This window comes from Podarcis cretensis (genome assembly GCF_951804945.1).
Source record: "Podarcis cretensis genome assembly, chromosome: 8".
Lineage (NCBI taxonomy): Eukaryota > Metazoa > Chordata > Lepidosauria > Squamata > Lacertidae > Podarcis > Podarcis cretensis.
In genome coordinates this window covers 32,788,181-32,803,456 of record NC_137177.1, presented here as the reverse complement: position 1 = coordinate 32,803,456, position 15,276 = coordinate 32,788,181, and the positions used below count along the sequence as shown (strand labels likewise).

Sequence of the window (15,276 nt, the reverse complement as noted above, 5' to 3'; positions counted from 1 at the left end):
GCCTCTTCTTGTAAGGATTCTATGTAATAATCATGCTTAATGGCTGTCAGTAAAACTCCCCTCCACAAATTTGTCTAACTCCTTTTTAAAAGCCTGCTAGACCATATCTGTAACCACCCTTGCTGCATCCAATTACAGAAGCTAACTGTGCATAGGGTGAAGAAGCTTCCACCTCTGATCTGCTCTGAACAGACTTTCAAAGAATCAAGAGCAGTACTTTGCTGAAACATCTGCAGGGGCTGATGAAGACTGAAGCACACACACACACACCAGTGGAGTTGGGGGACAGATAAACAAATTCTTACCTGAAATCATTGCCTATCCTTTTGCCTTGGTCTGGAATCCCAGGGTCCGGACACATGTTATGTCCCTGGGACACACCAACCTGTGTTACTACAAAGCAAAAAACAGCATATACAGAGATAGAATAGAAGACAGAATCATTAAAAAAAAAAAAATCAACTCTGTTGGTGAATGTGAAGAGAAAATGGAAAATTACAAGTTGGAATGCATTTAATTTGTATGTTTTCCTTTTTTTCAAAAAGCAACAAAATCTTTACATGTCTACTAAGGGAATAAGTGCAATGGAAAGACTTAATTTAGCTCAGTCTATGCAGCAGCCTCTGAGATCCACCCATCACTGCCCCCCGCCCTGATGCGGAACATGTTTTTGCCTATCTCTCACACACATACACACAAATTAAAGGGCACATTTCCAGAACCAGCTATTTAAAAGGACACCTGTGGAATGATTCAGAATATCTGTAAAAAGCCCACCATCACCAAGACACAGATGTGAATGAAAAAAACACAGCTAAATAAATAAATAATGAATAAATAAGTTGTATAGTGTGACATCAAAAGTGTGCAGAGATATGAAGGGAGAAGAGGTCAGAAGCTGGTTGCAGTGTTCCAAAGTTGGTGATTTAGTTTGAATGTGGGGCAATCTGCAACAGAGCAAGCCTCTTCCTATTAGCAGAAGATTAAGAAAAGTCAACTGGACCAAGATTAACTCCATCCCACCCACTGCAGTCTTGCACTCCTCTTGGCCACAAACACACACAGCAGGGATCAAACCAGGATGAAATAAGATTAAGAGAAAATATGTTGGTCTTTCAACTGTACACCAGCTTCTTTTTTTAACCCCCCACCCCAAAGTAATAAAGAAACAAATAGTTTCTACTGCATAAATGTCATGCATCTTAATCGTCATTGCTTTATTTCCTCCAACCCTTCTGTTATTTGATGCAGCTTAATTTTCTGACATTGCACTGGGTGGGCGGGTGGGTGAAGAAGAATGTGAAAATTCTTTAGCAATGAATGGAAAAGCCACAGAGCATGAAAAAACGAATAAGCATGCCCAGTTCCCACTGCTGAGTGGCTAACTAAATCACACACACACATACACACACATCTACACTATGTGTCCATTTGTCTCAGCAGATCGCCGAAGATCACTGGAGAAGACTGGGTGCCAACGGTCATAACAATGATGAAAAGTACAGGTATATCAATTTTGCACATAGAACTGAGATATGCCACAGAGTGAGCCCTCAACAGGGAGCCATGGTCAGTGTTGGCTTTGGGACAACAGTATTTGGCAAGATACATAAGCTTGCAACTACATATGTTTCTGACAGGCTGTGCCTGCACTCAGAACCAGACAGGATCTCTTTAGAGCACAGCCATATCACAGACCCCAGCACATAGTAAGACTGGGAGAGGCTGGGATCAGGTCATCCTTAGAATGACACTGAGGTCACAAAACATCTATCTATTATCATCTATCTATCTATCTATCTATCTATCTATCTATCTATCTATCATCTATCTATCTATCTATCTATCTATCATCTATCTATCTATCTATCTATCTATCTATCTATCATCTCTCTCTCTCTCATCTATCTATCTATCTATCTATCATCTATCTATCTATCATCTATCTATCATCTATCTATCATCTATCTATCATCTATCTATCTATCTATCTATCTATCTATCTATCTGTCTGTCTATCTATCTATCATCTATCTATCTCACTTCCAGGTTTTTAATTCTAGCAACATTTGGGAAACTCCATCCCATTGTGTTCAAAACTTGTCCCTCAAGGCCTCTGACTTCCAGTAACTCTGCTGGTACTGATAGATAGCTCCCACCTTGACTGCCAGACCCTGACTTTCAATTTTGCTGACTTGGATGAACTGCTTTCCTGACTCAGCCTAGAAGACCTTGACACATTCACACATTTCACTCTGAGGGGTGTGCAATGTTTTCTGAATGCACACTAGTAATGATGATGATGATGATGATGATGATGATGATGATGATCATGGTGTGTGGAGCAACCCTCAGTTGCTATGGTGGGATAAAGATTGAAGCAGTATTATCAGCATTCATCCTTGTATTGTGAGTGCATTTGTATTCTCAGAAACAAGACGCAAGCCCCACGAGCACACATATGAAAAAAGACCTCAACAACTCAATGCAATCTTTTTTTAAAAAATAAATAATTAGGTAACATCCCTTTATAGCTGATATTCTAAAAGAGTGTTTATGTTGCCTCTTTCTTCACTTCTGTAATAGGAGGCTCACCCCCACCACCTCCCTTAGCAAATCCTATCATCCATCCTCCCCAATTTCTGCCTTTTTGGCACAGATCCATCACTCCATCTTGAAACTCTTGAAGGAGGGCTATTCAGTTCTGTGCATTGCCCACACAGACATTTCCCTAAGGAATGAACCATTCATACAACCAACCTGCAGGTCGTCCTATGAACCACAACATTTTATGAACCCAGTATCACCTCTCTGGGCCTTCTTTTCAAGCACATTGCATGGAAGGCCCAGTCCACAAACCATTTCTGTATACATGAACCAAAACAATTGCTACAGAAGATGAAAGGCAGATTCGGAATGCTGCATCCATATACAAGGATGGGCTCATCATCCAAGTGGGAGACAATTTCCTTGCAGCTACTACATATGGATGCAACACTTTTTTCTGTGGAAGCACCATAACCATCAGCTATATTATTTAGAAGCCACTGATCACATGCTTGGTCCACCCATTTGGTTCCAGTCACCAACCTTTCTTAGGCCCATGGGCACATTTAGATTTTTGAGTGAGCGCCACCCTCTCTGGCCACTGCTTTCTCTCCCCTCCCTGTATCAGCCACCCCCCCCCCAAAAAAAAGAGAGAATGCATGCAGATACACATTCAGCTTTTCCAGGGAATTTGGGAAAAAGCCAGATTCAGTAGAATTTATCTGAGCCTTCAAAAGCACATAGAGCTGAAAGAGAAAGTGGGAAAGAGCAGCACTCTTCCAAATTCCTCCTTCAACTCCATGTACCTTATAAAGGAGGAAAAAGTAACCATCTTCACCACCTTATGACCAATGTGGCAGTGCAGGAGGGAGCAATCTAGAGGCTTTGTGGGCACTTGGGTAAGATCCCAAGGTCTTGTGATGGTGAAGCAATCATCATATTGTCAGGGAAACAAGAGAACACCAATGCAACCCAATACTACTACTACTACTACTATTGCATCACTGTCAGTGTGTATGGCACTTTAGAGAGTCCTGAGACTGTGAACAAAAGAATATAGATCATAATAACCATGAGAAGGTGTCAGGATTTTACTTGATCCAGACTCACCGCCATTAACCCTTCCAACCTGCCTTGATCCCTTGTTCTCTCTAGGATTGCTCCTCAAAAGCAAAGGTGGCAGCTCAGAGTCACTGTAGGAATGCAGATTTGGCTGCCAGAAGTCACTAGATGACTCCTTGGCAGAAGGGAGAAGATCCAGCTGAGAACAATGCAGTTGACGATGAAGAGCAGAAGCTGACAGTTTGTGGGGGTGAGGTGGGTGTTTTTGTTAGTTACTATGTTATGCAGTTTTGTTTTTATATTGTAAACCACCCTGTGATCCTCAGATGAAGGGTGGTATAGAAATGTAATTAATAGTAATAATAACAATAATAGCAGCAGCAGCAGCAATAATAATAATAATAATAATAATAATAATAATAATAATAATAATTCTCTCCATCTCTTCTGGACCCTTGTTGAGTTAGCAGCAACTTATTGAACTCTTTAATCCTGACTTGGCTCAACTTATTGAGCATTTTAATCACTTGGCCCAGATCCAGTTCCAATGCTGTATGCTAGTCACGGTCACAGAACACATTGGTTCCTCGGAACCAAGAAGTGGTTTTAAGGATGGTTGGAAATCAAGGCAGTCAAGACACCGTGGCTCTGTTTGCATGTCACATTATACCATAGTTAAAATAAACTATGGCATAATGTAAATGCAGAGTGTGCTGGTGCCTTGCTCCTAAATTGTGGATGCTTTGCTCCTTCTGCTGCTGCCATGCTGTCAGGAAACAAGTCATGCTCTGGCCTAATGTTATGTCCATGATTTGTTTTCTTCAAACAAACCATGAGTGATAAGTCTAGAACAAGCTTTGGTTATCACTCATGGTTTGTTTAGGAGCAAATGTGGTTTAGTGGTTAAGAGTGTCGGACTAGGACCTGGGAGACTAGGGTTCTAGTCCCCACCTGACCATGAAGTTCACTGGGTCACCTTGGGCCAGTCACAGCCTTAACTACCTCACAGGGTCGTTATGAGGATAAAATGGAGGGGAGATAACTGTGTACACCATAGTTGAGCTCCTTGGAGAAAGGATGAGATATGACTGTAATAATAAATAAATTAAATAGAGAGGAAACAAGCCAGAAGCCTAGGTTCAGAAGTGACTCTAAGTCAGACTATGAGCTGGGATAGCTCAGTCGGTAGAGCATGAGACCCTGATTCTCAGGGTTGTGGGTTCAAGACAAACGTTGGGTTAAAGATTCCTGCACTGCAGGCGATTGGAGTGGATGACCCTCAGAAAGTTACCCAGAAGGGAAAGCAGGCTTCAGGCTGGAAAAGGGTTCCCCACTCTGCCTAGACACTGACGTGTATCCTTTCCTCGCCTCTTGGACCAACCATCTGCATCAGCCTGAAGGACAGTCCAAAGTGCATGCAGATGGGGGTGGCTGGAGGTGTCTTCTCCTTCTAGATCCTAGCTAGCCAATCTCTCCTCTGCAAAATAAATAAATACAATTTGCCAATTCACAGTTCTGTGTTAAATGTATCCAATTATGGTTTCATTGTTTGCTGTGATAATTTACTTCAGCTACTCAAAGGCCAGGCAAACCCTCGTCAATCCTCCCTCCCTCTGTACACAGCATTAATAAAGGGATAATTGATCCGTTTTTTCCTTGGGGGTGGGGGAAGCTTCCATTCAATGAGGGGTTGTCTTTTAATATCAGCTAGAAGATAAATGAGTTTCATATTGTCTGGGGAAGCAGGATCTTTAGTTAAAAGAAAACGGGCCCTCCCATTAAAAAAGCTTAGCTTTGGCCTGTTATTCCTCAAAGACTCTGTTGTTTTGTTTTGTATTGTCTGGCAGATGTACAATAAAACACTTAGAAAACACAAAAGGACATGGCTGTGAACAAACAGAGGACATTCATGTTAAGGACCTCAACTGATTCCATGATAAACTATCCTAAAGTTTCACATACACAACTGGGTGCTGGGGGGATGGCTGCCTGTGTGGAGGTCAGAAGATAGGACTATTGGTCTTAACCCTTCTCAGGAGTGTGTACACAACCAAACAAGAGTGTAGGAACACAACTGTCAGGGTCCAAAGAGCACTACCAACTTGACACACACACACACACACTGCATGAATTGTTCATCTTAACACAGAGCCATGACCATCTGACTGGGAGGATCGATAGACATGAAATCCACCAGACTGAGAAAGTCTTTCCAAAATTTGAATTGCTCCACCCACCTCTGTTCTCTCTTCTAGAGATTCACCCTGGCAAAGGCCGATAACCCAAGGCCATTCAACAGCAAGAAAACTGGTCTTTTAAATTTCCTGAAATGGCCCTTGAAATTCTGGCAGTCATCAGGCCCTGCATGAGTATAGAATAGCTCAGTTGTGAACACTAAAATCTGTTGGTTGCAATCTGCTTTCCTTGGAAGCTTGCTCAAGTCCTGGAGTTTGCTGCATATTACCTATAACTGTACATTGTAGTCTAACAATATCCAGAGGGCAACTCGTTTCCCATCCCTGGTTTAGACTGATTCAGATGTACCAATAAATCATTGTTTCATGTCATGACAACACAATGTATTTTAGGTTTGTGTGCTCCTCCTCCTCACCTTACATACATGTGCAGAAGATTTAATGCTGCTCATCACAGTTTGTAACAACCTGAAGTTTCTGTTGCATCCAAACAAGGAAACTGTGGTTTGTACAAACTCAATTAACCAAGTAAAGTACTAAAGCAGGATCAAAGTGTTTTCTTTTCTGGTTTGTTAACTTGCTGTGCTTTGTATAGAACACAGTCTTCTATTTTCAGATCGCAAATGCCTTTTTCTAATGAACTTTGATGAAATGCTTTACATTTTCTCCACCTGTATGTGAAGGAAGGAGGAAGGGGGTATATGTGAGCCTGAGGTTCATGCCTTTGGCAACAACAAGCAATTTGTTGTTATGTATGAACTGAAACTTAGCTTGGTGCCCCACAGGTTCTTAGTATGGTTGGACAGACAAGCTCAGAAGGATTGCTAACCACCCTCCCCTTAAACAGCAGACATACAAATCACCAGCGACTCTCTTAAATTGCAAAAAAATGGCTCACCATGTGGCAAGGCACTTTTTGAGAAGCATAAGATCAAAGCCTGGTTGTCTGTCACTAGGAGGCCTTTTCGCCTCCCGTATACTTAAAATTCATGTCTTAATTTTAAAAATGCCATTTCACAGTTCTATTTAAACAAATCCATTCTTTGCTTTACATGCAAACTACTCTCTGTACACATCCATTCAAAGCTGGTCCTATTATTAGGCAGAGTCAGGCAGCCACCTTGGGCTGCAGATGCTGGGGAATGGGGAGCAGCTAGTAGTGTAATGGACAGAGTTGTGTATGCCACACATACACTAAATTAGACCATTCAATTGCCACTTCATTCAGCTTCTGCACATGGAAGTGTACATGGAAGTGGACCCCATCTTACTCAACAAAATCTTGGAGAGGCCCTTGGCACATCCAGGTGCTAGACAATCTTAGTCTTCAGCTCATTATGGCTATAGGCTGGTTCTTGCTAGATTGCTTGCTAAGGAGCAGAACCACTCACTGCATTATGTTGAGCCCACACCATTCCTCTATAAAATACAGCAAGGGGTGTGCCAGTGTCAGATCAACAGTCTAACCTTTGAGTGCTTAGATTACCTGTGTGCCTTGGATTAACTATGTGTATTGCCTGCTGCACCACAAACCAGAGATTTGCATAGGTATCACACCAATCTCAATATTAAAGCCTTTGGAAAGAATCATTCTCTGAGTTTTTGTTCTTCTTAAGCTGGGAGTCAGGATAGACAGCTGCTTGTAGACAAGATGTGGTCCTTCTAAGGAGACAGATGCAGGAACTGCCTATGTGGACATGTGAAACGAACTCTCTTGTCACTAGAAATATGTCTGCAGGAATCATTGCTGCTAGTGAGGAGAGGACCCAGAAAACCAAGATCTGATTGCACCTCGCATTAGCAGCCATTGCAAAAACTATATTGAAGTAATGGACAATCACCTTCACATCTATTTGGGAAGAAATAGTTTGACATTTTGGCTCCTGATACAATCTGGGCTGAGAAGATCAAGCATATTATATATTTATTCTTAAACTTCCTACATTTTTAGAAAGACCAATGCCATGTTGAGAACATGGTGCGTCACTGAACTAAATATCTGATTTAAGAGTCACTTGGTTGCAGGATGCCCAACCAGTGTCTTACAACACGATTAAGAACACAAATTATTATTTATTTTTGCTTTGTATTGCCAAAGCAGAGGGAAACCGAATGCGCCCCAATATAAACTACTGTGCTGCTTCAGATGAATTTGTGTTGAAGAAACGGGCACTGTGACTTACTCTGCCATGTTAAACACACACAATCTGTCACAACTGTAGCTTATCTCTCAGCTGCTGTCTCTCCTTGCTCATCAGTCTCTTAAGAGTCCCACTATCCACACAGACAACCATGTGAAATAGATAACACATAACAGAGCACAGGTGGGGATGAGTAGTTAATAGCAATATTCCCAGCCAAATAAGTTGGACTAGATCAAAATCAAATTTTATGTCACCATCTGAATCAGGTATTATTACCCCTTCACCTTGAGAATGTTCCTTTAACTCTACATCCTGTTTTTCATCCACTAGCCAAACTACAGCCAGTTTGTGCAATCGCAGCTTGGATGCCAGAAATGAGAAGAGTAGAATGCCATTTGAAAGAGCAATTCAAAACCACTCTGGTTTTTTCCTGCTGTCTTTCTCTCTGATACAAATGCCCAAATGGAATTACTTTAAAGCAGTCTGCATCCCATAATGCTACGGAACCACACAAATAGCACAAGTAACCTTTCCCCATACCGCTTTGAAAGATGTCAGTGTTTAGTATATTGACCCAAGGAACCAAGTGATTTTTTAGTTCTGATCCTACGTTAAAGGTAAGGCTAGAGGCACTTCTGCGCTGTCTAGGAATGACACAAACCTTTCCTGCACAGCCATTCACACCACCAGATGCCCACTCTTGCGCTGTTTCTATCCACATCCAGCAGGGGTAGACTTTGTGCTTTAAAATTTCAGTGATGCTCTGTGTAATGCCAAAATTTGGCTGCCTCCAGGCTCACTCGTCTTCCATTGTTCATCACTGTTGCAGCGCCCCCTGTGGTGCCCTCTTGGCTCAATGCCCAATGCAGGCAAACTGATCACACCCTAAATCTACCTTTGACATCCAACTGCAAAATCCCAGCTCAGTTTCCATTCCAATGAAATTCTATGGAGGGAATCCACACCCAAGGATTGTTCCACTTCAAAATCACACACCTATCAAAGGAGTGCATCTAATGCTTTTTGTGTGTATAAGGGATCACATGTACAAACAAAAGATCTCGTGCACACACACAAAATACCCAAAGGAGTCTGCTAACTTCAGTAAAGGAACAATCCCAGGACAAAACAAACTATCTATTCTAGGTCTGTTTCTAGCAAGTTGTTTGTTTAAAGAAAGGCAAAGTTAGTGAAAAACTAAAAGGCACATCCGGAATAAGTGTGGTGAATATTACTATTTTCTCCTTTTGTCTTTTTCTTTAAGTTAGGCACAGTGAAAATCAATGATCAGGAATGGGAGAGAGGAAAGATCTCATTTCAGATTATCAGTGGAGTTACTGCAGCTTTTTTTGTTGCTTGCTTCCTCACCGCTGATCCAAGTCCTCTTACATTCATGCTAGACAAATACATCTGGTTGTCAAAAAATGTGTTTGCATCGTGATGACTCTATAGAGTATGTGACAAAAAGCAGAGATATCCGAGTCTCCCAAAGCCCTCCACAGGCTTGCTAACACTATAGATTGCACACACATGGCTTTCCACTTCCCACCCATCCAGGCCGCATCTTGACAGTTAGTAGGTGCTTGCAAACAGAGCACCAGAAGAAGGAGGTGAAGCGATAATGCAGGGTAGGAGGTGGGGGTAACAAGCATTAAAACTTGGGAGAAAGAGTGGCAACGTTCTGGAGATTGCTGTAGAGTCATGGAATGCTTAAGGCGCTAGTTCTCACTGAACGTGCAACGGTGGGTGAAACTTACACACAGATGTCTTCTGGTTTGTGTCCTTACTCGGCATCAATTTCACTCCCCGGGACTTCATCTCCATTTGTTTTTTGACTAGAGAGGTAACAAAATGGAAGAGAGATCAGCAAAAGATGGACTGTAACCTGCCAAGAAACAGACTTTATACAGCTCAGTCCATTTGCAATGGATGCAAATCAAACATGCAAATTAGTGGAAGAACAATTCAATCTCCCAAAGGAATTTCACCCACAATGTTTACAGCCTTCTTCGGTTCCTCACCCCTGAGGATTACACCATATGCACCTGATAAAATGGACTTTATCTTTTAAAGCTTATAGAGTTTGGACTTGAAGAGTTTGGACTGGATTTGATAGCCCACTTTATCACTACCCGAAGGAGTCTCAAAGCAGCTAACATTCTCCTTTCCCTTCTTCCCCCACAACAAACACTCTTTGAGGTGAGGGGGCTGAGAGATTTTGAAGAAGTGGACTAGCCCAAGGTCACCCAGCAGCTGCATGTGGAGGAGTGGAGACACGAACCCGGTTCCCCAGATTACGAGACTACCGCTCTTAACCACTACACCACACTGGCTCTCAGCAGGATGAATGACCCACATCAGTAAAATTACCCCCTATTTCCTTCTTTGCCACTCAGTTCCTGAACCTCACCTGTCTCTCACCCTCTCAAAGATCCCCTCGAAACAGCAGGCAATAGAATCTTCATTGGACTGTACATATTTAGTGCATGCCTTGCCAGCATCTTTCCCCCAAAGAATTGTGAGAACTGTAGTTTGTTAAGGGTACTCAAAGCAGTTAGAAGACCAGGAACTCTGGGAACTGAGAATTCCATCCACTTTCTCTTGCTGGGAGGAAAGCAGATGGATGTGGTGTTTTGAGTAGATAAATAGAGGGATGGGAAAAGGTTAAGATACACCTTCCACCCACAGCTATAGCCTTACAAATATAAAGGAAAGGGTAAGGGAAATAGTAAGGTTTAATTTAGCTCTCTCTGTCCTTTGCAGGCATCTTCTGTCATCTGTCTAAACATAAACCTGTCTCTAAAAAGTAACACAAGAAATTGGTTTGGAACCCCCTAATGTCTCTTCCATATGAGCAATGGCTTCTTGGAAATTTATCTTTTAAAGCACTCAACATGCAAACACTCAGACTATTATGTCTAAGGTTTTTTTTGGGTTTTTTAACCAAGCTTACTGGATTAGAAGCCCCTGACATTTTCCTTAATCAGAGAGGAAATTATAACATTAATCTTTACTTGACTATTTTTGCAAAAAAGAAAAAAAAAGTATGATTCAGGCAGGTGTATTTTTAATAAGCAAAGCAGCAATCATGACTTTGATTTCCCTTTTCTCTTCCTTTTTTTTTAAAAAAAAAATCAGCATCAGGGCAATTTAAAATTATGACTAAATGGCTTCAGGTATTAAATCTGAAAGATGATTCATAAAGATCACAACCTGAGTTTCTTAACCGCAGAACACAGTGGTGGGAGGGGAGGAGAACCCAGTCTGAATTAACACATATGACGCCTTATTCTGAAAGCACCATGCATCTCACACACACCATGGCAGAGGTTTGAGACCAGATCCTGCTGGTGCTCTGGATTCTGACCTCCCACAAAACCTGCATGCCATTTTGACTAGTGAACAGGGGCACCCACCTGCCAATCACCTGACTTCATCACAGGTGAAGTGCTTTCCTTTGCCTGAGTAATTTGAAATCCGCAGTACCTGCAAACTCCAATTTCAGTAGGAGGCTGCATATTTAACACAATTGCAGGTATAGAGCAAGATGGGTATGATTTGGGGGAAATGGTTTCCTGAATAAAATTAAGACCCTGGAAGGCCAAAGTAGTCCTGTGGGCCAGAAAATCTACACTGCTGAGTTGTAGACACAATCCACCTTCCCCAAAAAGTTCTGATGTGAAGAACACAGGAAGCTGTTTCATGCTATTTGTCAATCAAGCCCAGTATTGTCTGTTTTGACTCACAGCCACCCTTCAGTGTCTCTGGCAAAGGATTTACATCATCTGCCAGCTGATACTTTTAACTGGAGATGCCAGGAGTTGAACTTTGGACCATCTGCATGCGAAGAGGCAGCTCCATCACTGAGCTATGGTCACATTGGCATGACTTTCCTTCCTGGCAAATGCCAGACAAATTTGAGGTCTGCAGGCTGTGCAAGAGTCACCAGCCTTGCCCTATTTGTGGACAGCAGTTCCCATTGCTAGCCATGGCAGTGTGGAAAAGAATATTTCAATACAATATTTGTAGCTCTGTGTTAAGCTATAATTTTGTCTCCTGTTTCAAAATAATTGCAAGGAGTTGATCAGCAGGGTGGGGACAGAAATGGATAAACCCAAGGAATGCTGCAGGATCTGCTCTGGAATGCAGCCCACTGAGGTGGTTATGAGCAAGCAAAGGCCCACTAGGTGTTTGAGGGATTCCAATATTGGTGAATATCAATAAGAGCTGACTTAATCCTCCCCTCCCAGACTAATTTATGGATTAGATTTGGCTACCTGCCAGCTTGCACGTTTCCTGAATATTCTGACAAAATTCTCAGCTCAAAAAATCAGCAAAAACTAAAAAAAAAACCAACAACACTATGTTTAGATATCTGCATTTTGATTAAAAGTCTATTTAAATAGGATGGAAAAATGAACAAGAGAAACTGAAAGCTGCAGCAAACAATGCATACTCCAATTCTCAAGTTGGTTTTAGGGATCCCCACTGTTCATTGGTCATTCAGGAGGAGCAGGGGACTGGGCAGAATAAATCAGGAGACTGCCAATACCTTGGTACTGAGCACTGAAGCCCTTCTGCCTGTGGTTGCCATCTGACATAAAGTGCATGCGAAGCCAGTTTTTGCTGCTGATTACAGGGGCAGGAAGGTTTGTTCCCGTAAACCTGCAAAAAAGGAAGACAAAACAAAGACAGCAAAGGTCAAAATTCTGTGGATTATTACTATATATATTTTAAAAGTATTCTTTGAAGATGTAGAGGAAGTTCCTGTTGTAACAGTGTCTTTCAAATACCACCCACACCCATAGTCAGTGGATTTGTGTGGCTATTTCCTTGCCACCCCAATGAAGGCAATGAAGTTGAAATGAATACATCATAGAGTATCACCAGGAGCTGAATCTCTGTAACAAGGAAAATGCTACCCTTCCACAGCTTCCCAATCCATTTCAGAGAATTTTAAGGGAGAGGGACAAAATATACTACGGTAGTAGAATGATTCAGCATTGCTCAAGAATTCCTAAAAGTTCTGCCATCTTGATTCAATATAGCATGAGGATGTATCCTTTCACACAGATTCAATCTCAGGAACTGTCACACCTAATTGGTTGACAACACCTTCAGAGCTATTCTGATCAGTGCTGTTTGGAATGATTTTGTCTGCCATCCTGATTCAAAATGGCATCCAGTGGCATCGAAACATGGATGAAAGACAGCTCCTCCATCTTGGGAACCTTCTCAAGAGGGGTCCAAATGCAGAGAGAACAGACAGACAAAGCACTTTCCAAAACATATATAAATCAGTAAAAGGAAAAATACCCCACCGACTTTCCTCCTCACACCTCATCATTTATACATACCTGGTTTTAACTAATATATGTATCATGTTGTTGTGAAGTATTAAATTGTTTCTATGACATTTTATTATCAGGAGCTGTCCTTGACTCCTTTGGGGAGGAAGGTTGCATTGTAAATTTGAAATCATCATGATATCAACATGCAGGGAATGATTCCATCTACTGGTCAGGAATCCATACATTTTTTAAAATAAATAAATAAAGTTGTTTATATGTTTAGCAGAGGCAGAGCCTGAATCCAGTTCTGAATGCAGGAAAATATTGCTCAATGGTATCACTGCTCTTAGAGGCAGATACTTTGAGCAATTATGCTTCCTCTTGACTAAGTCCACATTCACACCATATATTCATATCAAAGAACTCTGGGAGTTGTAGTTCGTTAAGGGTGCTGAGAGTTGTTAGGAGACCCCCTATTCCCCTCACAGAGCTGCAATTCCCAGAGTTCCCTGTGCAAAGGCATTCACCATTAAATCATGGACCCCAAAATTCTTTGTGGGAAGCAATCTCTTCTCAAGGTGGCATTGTGGTGCTCAAACTATATGGTGTGAATGTGGCTGAGGTCAACAAGAAAAAGAAACAAAAACATATTGAGATAGGCCATGAAAAAACACACAGAGACATTATCCATGGCTCACTTTTGGGAGCACTAAAATGGCACTGGTATTTCCATACAGCATTAAGCATCCTATTGATGATCCAATTAAACATGAAACCACACAACTCTCTACTCACTTATTCAATACTATATATTCACTTTTTAACAAAAGGAGAGAAAAAAAGAATTGCAATGAATATTTTTTCTTGGAGGGGGATAGGGAATTAATAATAATGAGGGAACTCTTGGCCAAGCCATCAAGGATTCTGTCGGAAACAAATGTTTACCTAATAGTCACAAGCACCCTTGAAAATTGGGGTATATGAGAGCAAAATTAATGGCCTTAACCAGAACAGTGCAAACAACATTAATGTGATAAGAGCTATTACAGAATCCAATTACTTTTAACCAAAGTCCATTTCAGACATTTTATTAGAGACAGTGTCACATTAGTTATATGCTATTGGCATTCTAAGACCAATTCTGTGTTTCAAGAACAGCGTAAAAAAGAAGGCAATGACAAGAAACCCCACATATTCTGCCCTTGAAGAGACTGTGGTTTTCGGCTCTCATTGCAAGAACAAATCACCAAATCAATATGCAACCAAGTACAATCACCAGAATAATCTACTGAGGATGCGTCTGAGATAATAGACCAATTCAGCAGTTAACCCTCTGCATGAAGAAGTAACATATGGATGGGAAGGTGTACCATGCATCCTGGCACTGCCCCTACCCCACCCACCTCACCATACCCATGTGTTTAGAGGTTCAGAACCTTGCATAGGTGACCCGGAGCTCTAATAATTCAGGTTTCCTAACTGAGTGGATGAGTCTACCCCAGTCCAGCTAACTCACCCTCCATACCTTTGCTGAATGTATGGTCAGATGGGTGATACCAGCTGTGTAGGTTGAACTTTTGAGTGGGGATCCCTTATACTCCCACCCTTCATGTGGCTAATGCAGGCTTCTTAACCTTGGGTTCCCATATGTTGTTGGACTACCACTCCCATCACCCTTGACTGCTGCCCTGCTGCCTATGGATGATGGGAGTTGTTGTTCTGCAACATCTGCAGACCCAAGCTTGAGAAAGGCTGAGCTAATGTGTGGATAGAGCTAATGCCAGATGTGAAGAACCTCAGGCCCAGGGGACAAATGCAGTCCTCTAGGCTACTCTAACTGGTGCTTAGGACTCTCCCACAACACACACCCTTTCTCCATGCCCTGCCTCCCAACGGTCTTGCTCTGCATCCTCCTTGAGTGTTTTTGCCAAGCTGGAATGTTTCCTTGGATTCTGACAATGCATCTTAATTGACTGGATGGAGGATACAATGGTAGGTGTGCATATAGACGAGCCTATTGTTCAAAGGCAAAATGTG

The 15,276-nt window shown here is 41.8% G+C and overlaps 1 protein-coding gene across 5 annotated transcripts in view; it reads right to left on the bottom strand.

Annotated features, from left to right (window-relative positions):
• The window catches only part of CSMD2 (CUB and Sushi multiple domains 2), a 519,932-nt gene that overhangs the window by 237,218 nt on the left and 267,438 nt on the right, over positions 1 to 15,276 (bottom strand). For 2 of the 5 annotated variants that reach the window (XM_079985202.1, XM_079985205.1), the window contains exons 6-8: positions 12,501 to 12,613; positions 9,706 to 9,783; positions 306 to 393 (exon numbers count right to left, since the gene is read on the bottom strand). In XM_079985202.1, coding sequence (XP_079841328.1) covers positions 306 to 393; positions 9,706 to 9,783; positions 12,501 to 12,613 — 279 coding nt within the window. Of the gene's footprint in view, positions 1 to 305; positions 394 to 9,705; positions 9,784 to 10,358; positions 10,490 to 12,500; positions 12,614 to 15,276 lie in introns of those variants that run through there. The other 3 variants (XM_079985207.1, XM_079985206.1, XM_079985209.1) reach the window with 3 other exon arrangements.